The following is a 14,807-nucleotide window of genomic DNA, read 5'->3' on the forward strand; positions in this document are numbered from 1 at the left end:
AAACCACCATACCTTCGTTTTCTATTTACCAAACTCTAGCCCTCTAAATGCTCAGTGAGAATTGATCTCTTAGACTTCGTTAGCGAATGAAGAAATCACCCGTGCGGGTAATGTATTTGACCCCCTTGTATGGTTTGATGCCTTCGCCCCCACCGAGAGTGCTCGCAATCTTCAATGACTCGACCTTGATCCCAGAGGGGATGGAACCAATGGTGGAATACTGCAACCGGATATAGGTAGGAGAGAGAGGTTCCGATACACCGGATAGTGAGTCAGTCACGGAACGGATGTCAAACCCGTTTCTTTCAGATCCACTATCGTCGTAGTGCTCCTCGTTGCTCCCATCGCTCGACACAATTTTGCCTCGCAAAATCGGCGTGGCTCCAACCAAAAGGTTCTTATGGAAAACCCACTCGGCTCGGCCGTTACCCTTGTACTGAAAGTCGCCGTGCGTCACTCTTATACCCTTAATCGTGGAAACCTTTTCCTGGAACACCTCGCAGTTTACTTCGAGCTTCAAGTTTTCCACGTACTTGGAGTTAAGCTTGTTGGGCACGCCTCTCAAATCTGACTTCATGTTAGAGGAGGCGTTGACCTTCGAGATGAGGCGAAGCTCAAATTCGTTCTTATCCTTGCCCAAACCAGTCTGATAGTCTATATCCATGACCCCGGTGTACTTACTCCATAGCTTTTTGGGCACTGGCGCCTCGTCTAGATGGATGGAGTAATTCATGATGGTGGATTTTCCGTCCGGCGGTATAAAACTCAAATACCCTGGATTCTGCTGCCACCTCTCTACGTTGATGCATTGGTGGAAGGCAGGCGCTGGGAGGTCAAAGTTGTTCAAGTTGAGCAGTAGCTGCAAGGTGGGCACACCGGTTAGATGACAGGTGAGGTTAATCTTACCATCGATGTTGGCCAACGTGGGTACGAGCTTTTTGGAGCCAGAGCCGGAGGAAGAGTAGAAAGCGCTTCCGATAATTCCCGGGGGTTTAGGGGTAACTTTACTAGTGTTGATGGGGGTCAATACCACATTCAACGTTTCAATCAAGTCAACAAATAACTCGTTTTTGGTGTGCTTCACATTCGACCGGCGCCACGGAATGGCATCCTTCTGGACTGCTGACGGCACGGAAGGGAAGCTTGGAGTGCTATTAGTTAAGTTCGCAGTGGCGGACGAGATCAACTTGTTGGCCGACGAACTGAAGTTTGCAGTTTGGGCCAAGAGATTGCTCAAGAAATTTTTGAACGGTACCACTTCGCGGAGCTTGTTGAAGTTGGTGACAAAGGGATAGCCATCCTCAATCATTTCGTTCAACAAGAGCGTCAAGGTGTCGTAATTGCTGACAATTTTTGACTGCACCAAAGGAGCGCCAAAATAGTCCTCAAACACTTCGATCAAACGCGTGATAAACACAAACGGAAGGGCGGGGTTGAAACAGTCCCTTTCGACCTCCGAATTCGGTCTTTGGGAGCTGCACAAGACATAAAAATGTAAACCATTGTACGTATGCTGCGACAAGGCCAAGTTTTTGTCCAAGGGAATGGCTGGACGGACAAGGTCGCATTGTTCTGTGTCGTAGTCATCGGAGTCTTTGGTAAATTGTGCCAACGATTGTTTCTCGACCTTGGTTTTCTTGTGGATAATGGCATCAAACGGGGGAATCTGAGGATTAATCAAATGCTCGTATATCAAAGTACTAGAGGTGTTAGTTAGCGTTTGGAGGCAAGCTCGTTTAGCACTTACTCAACGGAGTCTGCTATATAGACCGCTTCAATTAGTCCCATAGTCTTGGTGTTTTGTGGTACCTAAAGAATGCTTGTCCTAATCTGGCATTGGGAGTTATGTCTTATCTGGTCAGAATTGTAAGCTTCTCTTGGCTGTTCGAGATTGAATCGAGCGCACGCGTCCTAGTTGCGCACGACCCGGGGTGGATCTTCGCCTCGTCATAGCCTTCGAATCCTTAACAATAGGGATGGGCTAAACTACAGTGCTGGAAAACTGAACTAAAGACTCCATGAACTTTCTAAAGATGCCGTCACTTTTAATCAGCGTTTGTATACCGTTTTCGTGGTCATTTCTGGGTAGAGTATCTATGTGTAGTGCAACGATAACATCGAAGTTAGTGCATAGATCGCACGTCTACTTCTGACAACTACAAGCTCCAAGACTTTCCTCTACGCCGAGAATAACCACAAAGACTGACGTGGAATTTTGAAGCCAACATGTTGGGGATACGTAAACGATTGGGGTTGTGTCTCCGCCACGTGGTGGAACGGTGCAGGGATTAGGCGCAGGTCTGACTACGGTCCTGATAAATCTCAGTGATTAAAGGCTGTATTTTCACTACCACAATTACATCTTTCCGGTTTTTTTCAACCAGTTCTGGTGTAACGTATTAGTGGATATCCGCTGAGTTAGTTTAAAGGGGAGAAATATAAAAATAACTGTCTTCAGCCAGATTTGGACTGACGATCTCATTACTAGTGAGATGCTTTACCAACTTGGCAATAGAGGCGAGGAATACACAAAAACGTCTGGCGTGCAACATTCGAAGCCAATATTCAACCGTTCTGTTCTCTTAAAATAGACAGCTGAATCTAAGATGGCTAGGCTGGAATATATCCGTATTCTATCGAGTCTGTATGGCATAACTTTGTGTTTTTCCCGTTCCGCTTGTGACGTCACCTGAAGCAATCTCAGCTCTGTGGTAAGTCTCGGCACCTGCATGTTGATAAACCCCACACTGTTTTCTCGAGCGTTAGACGGAGGTTGTTGCAAGGCAGCTAGACTAAGCTTTAGTGTCGAATGACCTTCTTAATATTTATAAATAGGCAGTTCAACTGTGTAAAGACCAAGGGGTGGCTTTTATAACAAAACAGCAGTTACACTCTGTCCTTTGCTCAATCATATAACCAAAAAAAAGCACTCTTTATCTTTAATCCAGAGTTGACATTGACCTGTCAGGAGCTCAAGCCTGCAAGTAGCAATCATCTAGCATACATCCCCCAATAACCACATGCTACGATGATCGTGGTTGAAATTGACTTATTCTACATACTGCTTCTCTTCTTCGTGATATGCCTCTACTTTTATTTCAATGCCGATAAGGGCCGGTTTAAAGAGAAGGAGTTCTCCCTCGATATAGCTGACGCTAATGAGTCCACAATTTGGGATGAGGGTGATTACGGACAAACGGTGAATCGAAACGAAACCATTACAATAACCTCTCGGGAGATGGAGAAGCTATTTGAAAAATGGGTGAGCACCAGGGGAAAGTATTACGAGAATCTCACCAAGGAGGGCCATCCTCCTCATTCTGGGCTCCTCAACCTTTCTCCCGATTGTTTTACCCATATATTGTTCTACTTGAACCAGGAGGATTTGTTGAACTTGAGTGTGACCTGTAAACCCTTGTACCACCAGGTCTTGGGAAAGTTGTACTCGAACATTCATGTCCATGACTATGATAACCGGATAAGTCGCCTAAAGTCTCTATACGCATCTGTTTCAAAATCTAAACTGGCCTCGAGAACTGTGCATGGTTCAATCCTAAACCCGAGATCGGAAGTTCTCAAACAAGGGCTTCCGATTCTCTTTCAAGGGTTGGCGTACAACTGGACCCTCATTTCTCCCCAGGGGTTTGAAAGGTTGGCCAACAACTACCACTTGCACAGCCAAAAGGTGAAATTTATACACATTGAATACGAGTTCTATTCCGCACCGTTTCTTGTCAAGATTTACCGAAACTTTCCCCATTCCATGATTAGATTTCCCAACATAAGCGCGCCGTTTGAGGGCGATACCAAGCCGCTTCCGTTGGACCATTACTACAATAAAGTTTTTGTCAATTTTCGCAGAAAAGCCCTATGGAATCGATTAGAGTTTTTGTCATTCAACGAATCGGCCATGCTTTCATTCGGGAGATTTAGCTCAGACGGACACCTCATAGGAGCAGACTGGGACTCGATACCCGATCTTCCCCCAAACTTGAAGCGCATCGAGCTTTACGCTATAAAGAGGTACCCTATGTCGGAGATTTTTTGCAAGTGGGGGGCCCAGCTTAGCGTGGTTAAATATCTTGGAGTTATTGGTAACCCCATGGATATTCTCGGTCAAATGGTTGACTCAGGAGGGATCACTTTCATTCGTTTGGATCATATTTTGATGAAGTTCACCGACTCGCCAAGAAACATGGACTTTAGTGCTCTCACTCTGGTCATTCATGCATTGGCGGCGCCCTGCCTTTCAAGAATCCGCAAACTTGACTTCATTTACGACTCTACGTATCAGAAGAGTGACGCCGATTTTCTCTTGGTGGATAACCACAATAATTTTATTGACGTTGAGACTTCAGAATATTTGAACTCGATCGATCAGTTCTTGTTATTTTTAGGTGAATGTTGCGTCTCCCTCGACCTGGTATCGATCTTTAGCCACGACAGACGAAGAAATCGGCAATTCAAGCACGTTTTGCCTAATTTCAACCTGTTTCTCTTACGCTTACCGGAAAACCAACTCACTGTTTTGCAACTACTCATTGGATGCGAGTTTAGTCTTGCCAATTTTTGGACGGGTGTGCAACACCACTCCCAGTCATTAAAAACAATATCGTGGAACGGAAATCTCGGTCGGCAGTTGCTTTTTGGGAATGAAATCTTGAGCCAAACCTCAGGCTCCTCGTTGGATCATCTTGCCCTTGACATGACCAATGGTGATTTATTGACATCGCGATTTATCAAGCCCAACCCGGTAGAGAACCTTGTGGAAAAAATATTTGTTCAGGAAATGAAGATGTTGGCAAAGTCTCGTGGGAGCCTAAATAACACCCTTGACTCGATTCTCACCCGGGGAACCCTGCAGCTAGGATGCAATCACGAGGAGTTGCTATCAGCTAACATCATTGGGGATTCATGGACTCTGGTGCTTCAACACCCACTGTCGTTTCCCAATTTACTGTATATCGTCACCAATGGTATTCATCTTGTGGTTTACAGCGAGTTTGATTCTGTGAGGAGAGTAGTGTCGGTTTACGACCCCGAGTTTTCCGATGAGATGGTGGAGCATCTACATACCCTTGGGAGCCAGGATAAAGGCGCGGTATCCCTTGATTCACTTGTAGGGGGTTCCAGTTTCCTAGATTTGGTTTTCTCGGTCAAGCAAGATGTTAAGGAAGAGTTGGTGATGATGCAAAAGATCTATGTGATCTTGAAGGAATTAGGAGTCAAGGCTAATTAGCCTTGACGGGTTTACGATGAGCAAGGCTGGATACTTTAAAAAAAATGGCGGATAAAAGATTACGGTGGTATTAGCCTGGTAGAATTTTAACCAATTAGTCTCACATGTCCTTTGCTGAAATCTACGTTTAAATATATATGTATATGTATTAAGCTATGTTTTGGTGAGAGACAAATCCGATGCCAGACCTAGATTTAGTTCTTGACCCACAAGTCCATGAAGGAAGAGACATCCTGGGCGTCCAAGTTCTTGTCATAAGAGGCTTCCAAAATCTTTTTGACCTGGGCTGGCTCAAAGTGCTGGTTCAAGTTGGCCTCGAACTTCTTGTAAATCAATGGCTTGCCCTCCTCTCTTCTCTTTCTGTGCCCAACTGGGTAGTCAATAGACTCGCTGAAGACCTCACCATTGGTTAATTCAACGTCCAAGGAGTTGCCGATGTATCTCTTGTCAGCAGCGTAGTAGTCAGCGGTGAACTCCTTGTTTTCCTGGCACTCCATCTTTTCTCTCAAGGCATCGATCTCTGGGTTAGAGGCAATGGCGTCGGAGTAGTCATCAGCGGTCAAACGACCGTGGATCAATGGAATGGCCACCATATATTGGATACAGTGGTCGCGGTCGGCGTAGTTGTGCAATGGGCCCTTCTTGTCGATGATTCGCATACCGGCATCCTGGGTGGAGATAGTGACCTTCTTGATATCCTTGAAGGACTTGCCAGCCTTGGCCAACTTCTCGTGAACCTTCAAGGCACACTCGACAGCAGACTGGGCGTGGAACTCGGCTGGGTACGAGATCTTGAACAAGACGTTCTCCATGACGTAGGCACCAAAGTCCTGGTTCAATTCGAAGGGCTTACCCTTGAACAAGACGTCATAGAAACCCCAGGTCTTGGCAGTCAAGGCGGATGGCATACCGGTTTCACCGTTCTTAACGTGGTAGACCAAGTTAACGGCACGGTAACAGGCGTCACCAGCGGCCCAGGACTTGCGCGACATGGTGTTTGGCGCGTGTCTGTAGGTTCTCAAAGAGGATCCATCGATAAAGGCGTGGGACAAGGCATCGATGGTCTGCTGCTCGGAAAGCCCCAACATCTGGGAAACAACGGCGGTGGTGGCAACCTTGACCAACAAGACGTGGTCAAGACCGACCTTGTTGTAGGAGTTTTCCAACGCCAAAATCCCCTGGATTTCGTGGGCCTTGATCATATACTCCAAAACCTCGCCAACGGTAAACTTCTGGCCGTCGGCACCGTTGGTGGACTTGTGCAAGCGGGTCAAGTGGTCGGCCACAGCGAGGATACCACCCAAGTTATCGGACGGGTGGCCCCATTCGGCCGCCAACCAACAGTCGTTGTAGTCCAACCATCTGATAATGGTACCAATGGCAAAGGCACCTCTGATAGGGTCGTGTTCGATATCGGTACCAAAGACTCTAGTAGCGTTAGGAACCTTGGTGCCCGGGACAACCGGCTGGATCAAGGCGGTACAGTTTGGGTACTTCAAGGCGGCAATCCCGCAGCCCAAAGTGTCCAAGAAACACAAACGGGCTGTATCCTTGGCAAGGGTGGAGTCCACCTTGTAGTTGTGGATGTAGGAAGCGATGGACTTCAACACGGCGTCAGATTCAGGACGAGCGTTGTCATTCATGATGGCAGCAGCGCCAGAGTGGGCAGTGGTGGAAGACATGAAGGTTCTCTTGAGGGTTTGAGAGCTTTGAGTGGAGATTTTCTTCAACATGGTGGGATGTGCGGGGCTGCAGGGGTATTTATAGTGGAAAGAGGAGCGTGAAAAATGAAAAACTAATCGGGGAGCGAATCGTTTTTATAGCCCAGGGAGAGAAGATCGGAGAGGATCGGAGATGGTCAGGGAGAGAGGAGTAAGTCAACATTACGGCGTGTACATACTCTGGAACTTTAATACTGCAAGGCCGAGCCTACAGTGATGTTACCCGAAGCACTTGTGGCCTAAAGTGGGAAATTATTTAGCGTGGTCACTAGTCGGTTAGTTGTGGGATCCTGTATCATACTTTTTCTACCGTAAGTGTCATGTGCCAGAGGGGCATGTGTGGGGTAACAGCTCTCCGAGCTCGGCCACGAAATCCGTGCATGGGTTCACGTGCATCAATCACCGAGTTACTCCCCCCATCTGTAAAGAAGTCAACTTTATCGTTTTATTTCCAACGTGCACCCTTTGTATTGATTTACGTTTAGGCAGTACTCTGAGAGTAATCATCACTGTAGAAAGTCTGGTATCCACTTGTTGCCACCCCCGGAAAAGCGGGGTGCTGATTTCCGAGGACCGGCTGTCGTCCGAAACAGCCTCATCCGATCGCCGAGATCCATACACAAAATCCCAACCAGTGCGACGAGAAACTACATAGCAAGATATACAAAGGAGAGATTAAGACAGTGTAGGGTCACAAGGTTTTTAATGAGGCACGAATATTGAACGTTTTGCTAGAAGTTGAGCAAAGGTTTTATACCAGAGTATGCTCCGATTTACGTACAGCCCTGGTCTCACCTAATCAGACTTCTACTCAACCTCGGTTTAGCTCAATCTCGGTGTACCTATTCGGTAGATCTCACCTAACTTTGAACCATAACTTCAGGGATTTATATTATAAGTACCCCAATATCGGAAACGAATTTAAAGTACAAGATTGGGGCACCGGTATGAAAGCGGGGTATGGACTGCGTGGGTGCGAAATCTTTTTTATTATTGTAAGCATAAGCACACCAACTCATAGAATGATGGAGGGGCGAATCTGGCGGGGTATACTTCTGTCAAAATCCACCTGACCTTCAGAGGTCCTGCGTGCACGCAGCTGCACGTCCCCCGCGCTTCCTACCCCAATCCTCCGAACGAGTCATAGTACCAACCAATACTATTGCCAATCGAACAACAAATAGCGGAGATAGAGATACTGCCGTTACATGTGCTTTTTACGGTGGGTGAAAATCAACTAGGAACCTTACTTGGTCATTCCTAAATTCCATTCCCTCCTCGCAGAAAACTGCATACGAATTAGAGTTTGTGACCTTCCCCTACGCGCAGTGCAGGAAGCAAGTTTCCTAGTTAGTTCCAGAGCCGTAAGGTGCTAGCCGTAACATGGCAGTAGGCGGGGCGAGTGACTCGTATACCAGCGGTTATGGAGGCTCTACACTACCCCTCCCACACTCTTCGTCACTATATGGCCTAAATTGGCTTTCTGTAGCTTCGAGACTCGTCTCAAGCGGCAATATCCCCTCCTGCGATATATAAACCCAATTGGATCTCTTTTCGCTTCCGACCCCCTTTTCGTCACATCACCACATTAACATGCTCTCGACATCTAGATTATCCACTCTCACAAAGCAGTCGCTTATGCGCAAGTCTGCCAGCTTCGTCAAAGCCTACTCCTCCTCTCCCGACTTGAAGGCCACCTTGGAGTCGGTAATCCCAGCGCGCAAGGAGGCCTTCTTGAAGGTCAAGAAGGAACTCAGCGACAAAAAGCTTGGGGATATCACCGTCGGTTCCGTCATCGGCGGTATGAGGGGTAACAAGTCCTTGTACTGGCAGTCTTCGGTATTGGACGCCAATGAGGGGATCAGATTCCACAACCACACCATTGCTGAGACTCAGGAGTTTTTGCCAAAGTCCAAGCACGAGCTTTCAGGCAAGGATGCCGGATTGTCAGAATTCTTGCCGGAATCCATGTTCTGGTACTTGCTCACCGGCGAAAAGCCAACCCAGGAGCAGATCGACAACTTCAGTGTGGAGTTGGCCGAAAAGGGTGACTTACCGCCATACATCTTGCAGATTTTGGACAACTTGCCAGCAACCTTGCATCCAATGTCGCAGTTGTCCATCGCCATCACCGCCTTGAACCATGAATCCACCTTTGCCAAGGCCTACCAAAGAGGTATTCCAAAGTCCGAGTACTGGCAGTACACCTTCGACGATTCCATCAACTTGATCGCCAAGTTGCCAGCTTTGGTCGGGAAAATCTACCAGAACACCTACCACGCCGGTAAGGTCGGTAAGGGCGAGTTCTTGGGTGCCATCAACAAGGACCGTGACTGGTCGTACAACATGGCTTCTTTGCTTGGCTTGAACAACTCCGCCGACTCCGTCAACATCAACGGCATGTCGAATGACCGCTCCAAGGACTTTGTCAACTTGATCAGACTCTACTGCGCGCTCCACGGTGACCACGAAGGCGGTAACGTGTCTGCCCACGCCACCCACTTGGTTGGTTCCGCCCTTTCCGACCCATACTTGTCGTATTCGGCCGGTATCCAGGGTCTTGCTGGCCCATTGCACGGCTTGGCGGCGCAGGAGGTGGTCCGTTTCGTCACCACCATGTACGAATCCCTTGGCTCGCCAAAGGCCACCGAGTTCAAGAGCTCCAAGATCCAGGAGTACTTGTGGTCTATCTTGAACAGCGGCAGAGTCATCCCAGGCTATGGGCACGCTGTTTTGCGTAAGCCAGATCCAAGATTCACCGCCATGTTGAAATTCGGTCTCGCCAGAGAGTCCATCGCCGAGGACCCGCTTTTCCAGTTGGTCCACAAGTTATCTCAGGTCGCGCCGGGGGTATTGACCGAGCACGGAAAGACCAAGAATCCATTCCCGAACGTTGACTCCGGCAGTGGGGTTCTTTTCTATCACTACGGTGTCAAGGAGACCTTGTTCTTCACCGTTATCTTCGGCGCCTCCAGGGCGTTGGGTCCGTTGAACCAGTTGGTATGGGACAGAATCTTGGGTCTTCCGATTGAAAGACCAAAGTCTGTTGACTTGGCCGGCTTAATGGCATAGGGAGTACGGGCGGGACCTTTCTCCAAAACTTTTATTTCTCGATATCCGCATGATCTCATGCACTTGCGCACATTAATAGATTCTTTCGAATTAAACTCGTAAATGAAACACTAGTAATAATGCCGACTGTCTTAACACCCTAACTTTAAAGAGTCAACCTCAAGGACGTGCACATCAGCCGCTGCGATTTAAGTATTATAAATTTCAAGTATATAAAACATTCTGCTTATCTAGAACTGGTTTTCGGTGGAATCCTTGCCGGTGGAGCTGGTCTGGGAGGAACCGCTCTGAACACAGGCCTGCAAGCTGTCCATGTAGTTGGCGCCTGACCACTTCTGGTGGGTTAAGACATCGCAACCAGAGGCCTTCTCTGGAGTCTGGACAAGGTCGACGTAGGCCTTCATGCCTTGGGTCTTGAAAGCGGTGGACAACTGGTGGGAGGTGAGCGCATTGGAGTGCAAGCCCGCGAGCGACACCAACTGGAGTACAAACCCGCTCTTGGCCAAATCCCAAATAAACGAGGTCAACTTCTCCTCGGTAAACCCATGGGCCGACCAGTTGAAGGATGGTGACAAATTGTACACAAGCTTCTTCTCTGGGTATACGTCGTGAATGCGCTTGGCAAACGCAGCGGCGTAGGCCACATCAGGGGTCTTGGTCTCCAACCACACCAAATCCGCGTACGGCGCAAACGCTAAAGCACGCTTCACCGCGACGTCGATGCCCGGTTGCACCATGTAGTATCCCTCCTTCGTCTTTGGGGCTTCCCAGTTGAAGTCGACGGCCACCTTCCCGCCCGAAACCTTGGTAAGAATGTCTCTGCATTCGTACACAGACTTGTCCTGGGCCTCGGCCAAATACAGGGGGTAGAGCTTGCTCAAGCCGAGTTCGGCTAACTTTGCCTCCACGGCCTGGTTAAAGGTGACCAATGGGTTCTGCTCCAACCAGGAAGCCTCTATATGATTGATCTCGCCGCTGGAGGCGCCGCGCATCTCCGCCTCCAACAAAATCTCCGATAACGGCTTGACGTTCGGCTTGCTGACCCCCAAGATGAACTCGTGGTCTCTAGGGTCAACGGTTGAGCTCAACAAGTTACCCGACTCGGAATCCGTGCGCGCAATAACCAAGTTGTTGCAGCCCATGAGATCCCACTGCATTCTGGTGGCTACCAAGCGCGAGATGTGGGTGGATGTTGGTACGATGACCTTCCCCGCAAGGTGCCCACATTTCTTTCCGCCGTGCAACTGATCTTCCAAGTGGATTGCAGCAGCCCCCCGCTCCGCAAAGAGCTTAGCGAGCTTCATGACTGCACCCAAGCCGCCGTGACCCGTGTCTGCGTCCGCGATGATCGGCTTAAGGTAGTCGACTCTATCTGGCAGCTTCGCCTGCTCCTCTGGAGACTTTGAGTGGAACTCGTGGAACGATTTCTTATCGTGCAACTGCTGCGCCTTGAACAAGCGCTCGACCTGGTTCGGTACAGTGTCGTACGGATAGTCGCCAAAGTCCGGGGAGACCTCGTTCGTGGTGGTCAATACCGACGAGCACGCCCAGCCAGAGACATAAACCACTTCCTGGTTTCTAGCGGATTGCGACATTTGGACAGGGTCAATGGATCCGATGGTGTGCACGGGTGTGCGTTTCTGGAAATTTTCCTCAAGCAAGTTGAACAACTTGTCAGCTTGGGTGGACGACGCGTACAGCTGTGTCAACGAACCGCGATGGAGCGCAACCTGCTGCGCCGTGTACGGGCGCTTGATGCCCTTGAAGCGTGGCGAGCGCCACCACTCCTCGATGCGGGCGACCTCATCTTTGAGGTATTGCGCTTCTTCCGTGCGCGACGGGTACGGGTAGGTGGATAACTGGGTCAATGTTCTGGTTATCTGCGGGACGGTCGTCAACCTGACACTGTTGGGAAGCATGGTGATGGTGGCAGGTGTGGGTAAGGTGGAGAGAAGCGCAAAAGAATGTTTATATATCTGGTTTGTGGTTACGAGGATTTCGTGGGGTAAGCCGAGCTCGGAACGATGCGCGATGAGTCTTGAGGGGATGAACGCGTCAGAATGCCTGCGGGGCTAAATACGGTCGTGGGCTACTCGCTCCACTATACCGTCTGTGCAAAAGTGGGGTTACGGTTGAGTGTCTGTGCGTCACTATGTGAAAGTTCGGTCCGAGATCGAAAAACAAAATGGTAGATGCAGGTGGTCGGAGCTGAAAAGCCGGAAAGCCGCGGGGGAAAAGCCACGGGGGGAAGCACACGAGAAAGGGCAGGACAAAGAGGGCTTGGTTGGTGGTGGAGCTGATTGCCAGTGATGCTTAAATACTATACACTCATGGCATTGATATTACTGCAAGATCTGAGCGTTGATCCACTGGAATAAACTGTAAGGACTAGTAGGGCAAACCGCCAAGGGGTATGTTGAATATTACCAATTTGGTAAAGGTGGGCCTATTCTTGTTGGCTTGAGCATATAAGGTCAGTTCTGGTGTCTGGACCCAGAATCCTTTTTTTTCCCATTAAACTGATAAAGGCTTGGCTATCTAATAAAATTGATAAAAGTTCGAGTGGGCAAAGTTCTTGGTCGAAGTATTACTCATATTTTTGGTGAATACATAGCCATAGAGAAGGTTTATAGTGAAACAAGGAAGCGACGTGCAACGATAATCTAATCATATATTTAATCCAGTTGTACTAGTATATATAGCCCGTGTTAGCTCATCACGATCCTGTAAACGTGTCCAGTGATTTATCTCCGATAGTTGACTAGCAATAGCTACGCAGGTAACCCGGAAATTCATAATCTCATGAGTTTCTGGTTATGAAATTTCATGTTCAAGTGGATAGCCAGACCTGGCTCGAGGTTTATGTGAGCAATAATACCTTGCATATACGTAGATTAAGGTGCATCCGCGGCTCAGAATCTAACCAGCGCTCTTTAAAGAATTTCTGTTGCGCAGCTGCAGGCAAAACTGTTGCTATTGCGCAATTTGCATGGAGGCTAATCGAAGACAGGATCTTGAGGTGTTTTTGGTACACCCAACATTGTTCATACCTCTATATGGCTGAGTTAATTTTACGAACCAGCACCCATCACCAGTACATCGTATTCATGCCTCCACTCGGTCTGGTTCTCTAGAAATAATACCTTGCGTCGGCTACACGAACGGGGGGGTTCCGATTACCGGGCCTGGCACTGCAGTTGGCTTTTCTCAAGTGGTTAACCATTTTGGCGTATCTGATGCATTACACGCTTCTCCCCACCGTGCTAGTGCCCGAGGTCATACTCACTATAGCATCCAGCGGAAAACCATGTATATGGTTTAACAGTGCATAACCAGTCTGCTGGTTCGTATGACGACAAACTATTTAGGCCACCCCGAGAGGGCACACTTGGTAAGACCAATAGCAGGGAGCTAGGAGCCGGAAACTACAGGAATATGAGATTAGGCCGCAATTATTCAACGCACATGTAACAGGGAAAAGTCTAAAACGCAACTTTTCTCAGGCCTAGGTGCAGTTATCTCGCGGAGTGCAAGTTGTCCAGCCAAAAGGTATATGCACAGCTGCATGACACTACGTCATCACAATTTATACTTTCCCTTACCGCTTGACTGGAACTTCACCAGTAAAATGCAGCTTGAGGGAATAGAGGGTATGAAATTGTGCTCATTGGAGCAATAAAGAACGGCAAGAAGACGCACGTAAGCTTAGCCTTGGTAGAGTACTGGGATCCCACAGCATGCTCGTTGCTCAGCCTACAGCTGCACAACCCTTCAGAGACGCTAGGCCTGTACCATTTTCCTCAAAGTTTAATTGATTGCCCAACCCAGGCGATACGATACGCACTCCCAATCTAGACTCCCAACGAGATCAAAGGTGCATAAATATTTGCACAAGATAAATAAAGCCGCGTTTGCCCTGGCGTGATTTTAAATATATATATAAAACCTCAACCGCCTGTTTCGGATTATAAGTCCGTTTATTTTTACTAAGTCTATTCAAAACCAGGTAGCCTTTCGCATTTGTCCCTCAGTATTCGCCATGGTCCCTTTGTATATGGTTACTCCCAAACTTTCAGTTGCCAAGATTGACAATTTGTCGTCACCCAACGTGGAAAAGTTCTATCAAATCTACCAGGATGCCAAGTCCAAGTACGACTCGTTGTGCGAGTTGACATCCAATAACAACTCCCGAGAGGACTTGAGTGTTCCACGCTCGATGTCTCCTGCTCCCATGTCTCTTCCCATGCACTCTGCCCCATGCACGCTGTCGCTGGCATCCAGCTTCTACTCGTTGGGAGCGATTGGAGCAAACGCCAGACTGTCAAACAAAAAACTGTCGCTCAAACAGATAAAAATAAAGTATCACAAAATGCTCGTGGACCACGCATTGACAGAGTACCGGTACATCAAGTCCTACAACAACATTCTTACCATCGCGAACGAATTCTTCACCAAACCGGAGTTGACGTTAGAAGACGAGGAGAAAGGGTTGGACTTGATTGGTGTGGAGATGCAGAGCTATAACGAAATTGAAAAGGCATTCAAGAAGCTTGTTATCATCAGAAAAAACTTTGAGCAGGTCTACGCAAAGGAGTTGGCTTCTGCTGGTCTTGGGGTCAACGCTATGGGAAAAGGCCGTGCCTTCCCCGTGAGCTCCACCCCAAAGGTGTAGCAATTCCGCGATCGTATTTAAATTTTGTATAACTCAATATATCGGGCAAGGACGTGAGAAGTAGCCAGAGGTCAACCAAGGCGCCTCTGATCCTTACTGGAAT

General features: G+C 48.3%; 6 protein-coding genes across 6 annotated transcripts; 3 read left to right on the forward strand and 3 right to left on the reverse strand.

Moving 5' to 3' along the window:
* Window positions 1–79: 79 nt before the first annotated feature.
* On the reverse strand, window positions 80–1,788 carry BABINDRAFT_32326 (uncharacterized protein; the record flags this gene model as incomplete). The annotated part of the gene is made up of 2 exons (XM_019131584.1): window positions 80–1,700; window positions 1,748–1,788. 2 exons carry the CDS (start codon window positions 1,786–1,788, stop codon window positions 80–82), a joined length of 1,662 nt encoding a protein of 553 aa, XP_018987133.1.
* A 1,240-nt stretch (window positions 1,789–3,028) lies between these two features.
* On the forward strand, window positions 3,029–5,239 carry BABINDRAFT_165327 (F-box protein; the record flags this gene model as incomplete). The annotated part of the gene is made up of 1 exon (XM_019130322.1): window positions 3,029–5,239. The coding sequence occupies one exon, from the start codon at window positions 3,029–3,031 to the stop codon at window positions 5,237–5,239; it is 2,211 nt and encodes a 736-aa protein (XP_018987134.1).
* A 194-nt stretch (window positions 5,240–5,433) lies between these two features.
* Window positions 5,434–6,921, reverse strand: BABINDRAFT_32450 (MmgE/PrpD family protein; the record flags this gene model as incomplete). The annotated part of the gene is made up of 1 exon (XM_019131593.1): window positions 5,434–6,921. One exon carries the CDS (start codon window positions 6,919–6,921, stop codon window positions 5,434–5,436), a length of 1,488 nt encoding a protein of 495 aa, XP_018987135.1.
* A 1,399-nt stretch (window positions 6,922–8,320) lies between these two features.
* BABINDRAFT_160046 (uncharacterized protein) lies at window positions 8,321–10,035 on the forward strand (the record flags this gene model as incomplete). Its single annotated transcript, XM_019128023.1, has 1 exon — window positions 8,321–10,035. Exon 1 carries the CDS (start codon window positions 8,554–8,556, stop codon window positions 10,030–10,032), a length of 1,479 nt encoding a protein of 492 aa, XP_018987136.1. The 5' UTR covers window positions 8,321–8,553.
* Window positions 10,036–10,262: 227 nt separating this feature from the next.
* On the reverse strand, window positions 10,263–11,951 carry BABINDRAFT_170449 (uncharacterized protein; the record flags this gene model as incomplete). The annotated part of the gene is made up of 1 exon (XM_019130744.1): window positions 10,263–11,951. The coding sequence occupies one exon, from the start codon at window positions 11,949–11,951 to the stop codon at window positions 10,263–10,265; it is 1,689 nt and encodes a 562-aa protein (XP_018987137.1).
* A 2,097-nt stretch (window positions 11,952–14,048) lies between these two features.
* BABINDRAFT_160048 (uncharacterized protein) lies at window positions 14,049–14,748 on the forward strand. Its single transcript, XM_019128024.1, has one exon. The coding sequence runs from the start codon at window positions 14,072–14,074 to the stop codon at window positions 14,702–14,704; it is 633 nt and encodes a 210-aa protein (XP_018987138.1). The 5' UTR covers window positions 14,049–14,071; the 3' UTR covers window positions 14,705–14,748.
* Window positions 14,749–14,807: the final 59 nt, after the last annotated feature.

Source organism: Babjeviella inositovora (assembly GCF_001661335.1).
Source record: "Babjeviella inositovora NRRL Y-12698 unplaced genomic scaffold BABINscaffold_2, whole genome shotgun sequence".
Taxonomy (NCBI): Eukaryota; Fungi; Ascomycota; class Pichiomycetes; order Serinales; genus Babjeviella; species Babjeviella inositovora.